This window comes from Chrysochloris asiatica, unplaced genomic scaffold (genome assembly GCF_000296735.1).
Source record: "Chrysochloris asiatica unplaced genomic scaffold, ChrAsi1.0 scaffold00064, whole genome shotgun sequence".
Classification (NCBI taxonomy): Eukaryota; Metazoa; Chordata; class Mammalia; order Afrosoricida; family Chrysochloridae; genus Chrysochloris; species Chrysochloris asiatica.
The window spans coordinates 7,481,708-7,487,792 of NW_006408582.1; the positions used below are offsets into that span (position 1 = coordinate 7,481,708).

General features: G+C 44.9%; 1 protein-coding gene across 1 annotated transcript in view; it reads right to left on the bottom strand.

Moving 5' to 3' along the window:
- SCARA3 (scavenger receptor class A, member 3) overlaps positions 1–5,278 on the bottom strand; it is a 27,147-nt gene extending 21,869 nt beyond the window's left edge. Inside the window, exons 1-2 of the mRNA XM_006864352.1 lie at positions 5,177–5,278; positions 3,335–3,454 (exon numbers count right to left, since the gene is read on the bottom strand). Coding sequence (XP_006864414.1) covers positions 3,335–3,454; positions 5,177–5,273 — 217 coding nt within the window. The 5' untranslated portion in view covers positions 5,274–5,278. The remainder of the gene's footprint in view (positions 1–3,334; positions 3,455–5,176) is intronic.
- Positions 5,279–6,085: the final 807 nt, after the last annotated feature.

A 6,085-nucleotide genomic window follows, 5' to 3' on the forward strand; every position in this document is an offset into this window, starting at 1 on the left:
AGAGAGAGGGGCACCTCTCACATTCATGTAGCAATCAGTTGACTAAATTCAAAGAAAATACTGTTTCTCAATGTGGGGTCCAAATACCCACATGATCGTTATGATGATCTCATTTTTTTTTAAATGCTATGATTGAGGCTGTGCAAATTGATAACATTAGTAGAAATAGTTTTCTATTTTATCATCACCCAAACAATGCAATCCAATGGTGTGTGATGATGCAACCCCTGAAAGAGATGGTCAAGGATCTGCTGCTTCATATGTGGAATGAGGCTAACCCCTGACTTCATGGCATTGTTGAGATGGTGACAGTGTCTGTCCCACTGTGGGCACTCAGTAATTATCTGTCCCCTCTGCAGTACATTGGGGCTTATACTCTTCTCTAAGCCCTTGCATTGTGGTTTGTGTAGCTTTATTAGTGGCTCCAGGTCTCATGGGGGCTGTGAGCTGAAGCCCTGAAAGGCCTGGCTGACCAGGGGCCTTTACAAGTGCTCTAATAGTCAGGGTGTTGCCCCTTATGGGTGGAACTATGACTCCTCCCCTCCTCTAGTCTAGGATTTGGGCCATTTTCTGGAAGGCTAAGCCCAGTGAGGTGAATTAGCAAAGAGAGGCAGGAATAAATAGGAGTGAGAGGCTTGGGAAGCTCTTGAAATCAGTGGTCTGTAACCCTGGCTACACATTGGAAATCAGCTGTGGAGCTTTTAAAAAATATTAAGGTCTGGGTCCTATCCTACAGATAATTATTTAATTGGTCTTAAGTGGGACTCTGACACCTGTATTTTCTAATGTGAGAAGCACTCTTTCTGATGGTGAAATCTTTAAAGGCAGCAAACACAACTGACTTCACCTTAATGTTCCCAATACCTGACATATAGTAAGTCCTTGGTTTGTGTTGGATTAATTGACATCTTCAGGGTTAATGAAAGATGACTAGAGTGTTTATTCAAATCATTAATATGCTGTTCTTTTGCCATGAAGTCAAGAAACTGGTTACTGAACATCTCTAACCAGCTCAAGGCTTTGTTGTTGTTAGGTGCTTTGGAGTCATTTCTGACTCATAGTGATCCTGTAAAGGGTTTCTGAGACTATAAGTTTACTGTTTTGTTGGAAATTGGGCCATGAGGGTGAGTTCCTTTCTAGATGGGTGATTGAGGGCCATAATCTCAGATTCCTCCATTCTCTTTCTGACCTATAAACTCGGTATTTTTTCATTATTAGTAGTAGTAAATAATTTTGAGTTTTGTTCCACATTTTCTTCCACTCTGTCTAGGACACCTAATGGGATCCCTTTCAGAGCAGTTGGTGGTGGTACCTGGGCACCATCTAGTTCTTTTGGTCTCAGAGTCACGGAGACCGATGTTCACATGCTCCATTAGTTTACTGGAATAAGTGATTCCAAGCATCTTCAATTTGCATCACCTTTCTTTCTTCCTCACATGGAGAGACCAATAACTGCACCTTATATGGCCACTCATGAGCCTTCATGATCCCAGATGCTACTCACCACAGTAGGATGTAGAACACTGTCTTTGTGGACTATGTTATGAGGCTGTAAATCTTTGCGGGAACAGAAAGCCTCATCTTTTTCTCATAGAACAGATGGTGGGATCCAACCACTGATCTTGTGGTTAGCAGTCCAGTGCTTATCCTACAAGCCATGATGCTTCCAGGGCCAGGGCTGTTGTTGTTGTTGGGTGCTGTGGAGTCAGTTCTGACTCATAGTGATCCTATATAGCATTTCCAAGAGTGGCTGATGGGTTTGAACTGCCAACCTTGCAATTAACAGTCCAGTGCTGTATGTTGGACTACACCAGGACTCAGCACCTTATTTAAGGTGGCACTCCCTCTCTTGGTCATACAAGTACAGGGTCGGCCCCTGCGAGTGAGAGCCATCCTTGGTGCTTAGCTTTCCTCACCCTATTCTCAGTCTCGCCTCTATTACCTAGTTGTTGTTGTTAAGTGCCGTCGAGTCAATTCCAACTCATAGCGACCCTGTATAGGGTTTTCTAGGAGCAGCTGGTGAGCTTGAACTGCCGACCTTGCAGTTCAAATGGCTTTGCAGTCTGGTGCCATACCAGGACTCCTATTACCTAGTAGATTGGAGCACACTGACTGCCTTCATTTAGTAAGGAAGTCTAGGTTTCCAACATTTGAAGCTACAAATGGAATGAGAATAATGAGACGTCACATTGCTTTAATTAGTTTACCAGAAAGAGCCTCTAGAAGGTAGAATCTGGCTGTATGTCATCACCTGGGTCAGTTACCATATTCATACAAACTGTAGTTTCTGTTGTTGTTGTCGTGAAGTGCTGTCAAGTCAGTTCTGACTTATAGTGACCTGGATAGGGTTTCTGAGGAGCAGCTGGGGGGGTTGAACTGTTGACCTTGAGGTTAGCAGTTCAGTGCTTATTATACAATGCCAAATTACCAAACTTCAAATCCCTGGACCTTACCTGTAGGACTCTGATTCAGTCAGCCTAGATTTGGCCCAGGAGTCTTCATTTTAACAAGTACTGGAGGTGATCTTGATGTAGGCAGACCTCTAACCACACTTTGAGAATCACCCACATAGACTTAGAAATCACTTGATTCAGGGATTTTAATCACATACTGTACAACAGAATCATCTTTGAAATACTGATCCTAGGCTCTACCCCTGGAGTCCTGGTGTGGCACTGTAGGATAAACAGTGGACTGCAAGATCAGTTTGAACCTCAAAGTTGACGGTTCAAACCCATCAGCTGCTCTTTGGAAATCCTATACAGGGTCATTAGGAGTCGGTACTAGCTTGACGGCACTTAACATCATCAACAACAGGCTCCACCCCCAAAGATACAGATTATAATTATATTAATCTGGGGTGGGATTAGGCATCAGTATTTTTTAAAGCTAATGAATCTTATGTGCAACTGAAATTGAGAACCCATGATTTTTTATATGCTATAATTTTATCTGGACTGCAAACTCATTTGAACTGCAATGTTGGTGGTTCAAGCTCACCAGCCTCTCCTCGAAAACTCTATACAGAGTCGCTATGGGTCAGAACTGACTCGAAAGCACGTAACAACATCATTTTATTAATGGGAAAATAGGATTCCTTGGAGGGAAAGTGTCTTGCTCAAGGATGCACAGCTAATTTATTGGCCAGAATTTAGAAGCCAATCTTTGTAGCTTGGATTAGACACTAAAATTCCCTAGGCAGAAAGAAGCTGGTTCTGAGGATGCCTGAGGTTGCCTTTGCAGGTGTTTTGGTGTCCTTACCAGAAACTCCCCTGTAGCCTGGTGTGATGAATACTGCCTGGACCAGTGAGATACTACCGGAAGTCACACTCACCCAGGGAAGCCAGTACAGCCACAGCCACCAGGAGCAGGGCCAGGAAGAGGTAAAGGATCCGCACAGATGTGTGTAAGGATAGATTCCTCTGGCAGCGGCTGCATCGAGGTCCCAGCCGGCCTGTCAGAGGACAAAGGGAGGCAAGGGGGTTAGGTCAGTGACTGAGTCTACAGCTAAAGGGTCATCAGTTTTATGCTCCTGTGCTGGCCTGTCTCTTGCATCACATTTTGCACGAGGCAAAGAAGGGGGAGTTGTTCTCAACCCTTGGTCTCAATTCCTTTCTCTAGGTTCTGGAGCTTCCAAAGACTAGCATAGTCAGGGGCTTCAATAAACAACGCCACCTACCCATGTCCCTACCATTCTCCATATATGGTATCATCATCCAGCCACAGTGTGAGGACTGGTCCTACCTATAATGTGTTCACCTGCTAACATCTCTCTAATGGTGTTGGAAGGAGCTCTGGTAGCGTAGTGGTTACGAATCGGGCTGTGAACCGCAAGCCAGCAGTTCGAAACTACTAGCTGCTTGGCGGGTGGAAGATGAGGCTTTCTGCTCCTATAAAGATTTACAGCCTCAGAAACCTTGTTCAGGGTCGCTATGGGTCAGAACCGACTCAATGGCACTTAACAACAACAACTAACTGAAAAGTCGGAAGTTCCAGTCTACCCAGAGCAGCCTCTACTTCCAACAAATCAGTCATTGAAACCTCTATGAAGCACAGTTCTCGGACATGAATAAAGTCACCATGAGTCGGAAACAACTTGACGGCAACTGGTTATAATTCACCCAACAGGGTAACCAACCTCGTTATACCTTAGGTGAACACCTTGTTCTAGTTTACTCTGGACTTTCTGGGTATTAGCACTATAGATTTTCTATCATGGGAACCCCTCAGTCCTAGGCAAATCAGGAAAATGGATCACTGAGTTCTCAAATTGTGCAGACAGCTAGTAGTTCCCCTGGAAATGAAATGAGTAGCTACCATCCAGCAGTTGTGTCCTTAGTATGGAGGAAGGTGAAAGCCAGGTGTACTTGGCTACTCCGGTAGGTGATCAACACCCAGCAGGTAGACTCCAGGAATGCAAGGATGCCTCTAGCTGTGAAATCCCTAAGCCTAGCCCAAATCTGACTGCAAATTGTTGTTGTGAAGTGCCATTAGTTCTACTCATAGCGACCCTGTATAGGGTTTCTGAGGAGCAGCTGGTGGGTTTGAAATACTGACCTGACCTTGCAGTTCAAACTGACCTTGTGATCTAGTGCATTATCCTGATATGCCACACCAGGACTCCTTGCTTGGGAGCATTTAGAAATCCTGATACTGAGCTCACACTCCAGATGGAATTAAATAAAAATTTCTTCAAAGTGGGACTGGGCACCACTTTTTATTTTTTTTAATCTCCCCAAGTGATTACAATGTGCAACCATACCTTTGTTGGCAATGGCAGCCCTAGTCTATACTGAAAATCCCTACTCTAAATAATGGCTCAGGTGGCATTTGTTTCTCAGATTAACTCAATGCCAACCTGAGCTCTGAGGGCCTGAGGAAAAAGATGGGCCAGTTGAGTGGCATGGGATATGATGAAGGGAACATTTTTGGACCAGCTAAAAGAGGTGTGGGGAGAAGGCAGAGGTCACTTTCACTATGTCTAGCTTGGACTTCATCAGTCTACTGTAAAACCCAAGACCACCCAACTCTGTTGCTTTACCCTCCAGGAAGTAGTGGGGAAAGGATAGTCCAGTTTCTGAAGTGACATATAGACAACACATCACAACCTCGCTGCAGCAGGGGGTGGGGAGGAAAGGAGATCAGAAGGCAGAGGGAAGCTCCCCACAGTTCTTACCCTCCTGCGTGCACGGGAAGGACGACATGTCCTCGTCTTCACCAGCCAGTTCCTCTTCTGTAACACACAACGCATCTCCATCGCTGCCGTCCGACATCACTGTGATGGAGCCAGTGCTGTCAGACCCCAGTCTGAGGCCACACGTCTAAGCCACACCCATCCCTTTCCAATTCCCACCCCCACCCCCATGCAAGTTAGCCTACTGAGGCTCCAGGTGATCTGGTGATCAACAGAGCAAAGGGAACAGAGGTAAGAATCAGGTGACTGAGGAAAGGAGATGTCTCAACACCTCTGGGTAGGAGATTTCATGATTTCCCACAAGATGGTAAAGAAACACAGGCCATGCCAGCTACTTTATTTACACCTTGCTCAAATCCCTTGAAGTAGAGTAAGAAGAAATAAGAGAGTAGGTTTATTTGATCTTGCTCAATGTGCTTCCATTCGCCAATGTAGTAGTGCCTAAAGTAGACCTCTTCTTCTATAGAACAAGGTGAATCTGGCCCAACCTACGTGCCACCAAGAGTTGTAGAGCTGCAGAGAGGAGAAAATTATGAGGTGAGCAGAGGGGTACACACTTCTGCCTCTGACTACCTCTCAGGACCCACTGGACTATATCAAGAACCTGCAGGGAAAGCAGCTATCAAGTCTGAAGTTCAGTGCCTGTTCTCTAAGGTCATAACAGCACATGAATTATGAATTCCTTTATTCAGAAGATATATGAAACATGAGGTAGACGAAGGATAAAATATAGCAGAATGAACCGGGGCCACAGGAGGGTGTTAGAAGAAAGAGAGATTCTCTAGATTAAGCTAACTTCAGCTTTTGTTCTAGAAAGTGGGGGATGCACAAAGAAGGTAAAAATTACATTGATTGAGAGATCTCTGTGGTGGTGGTTGTATGCCTTGGAGT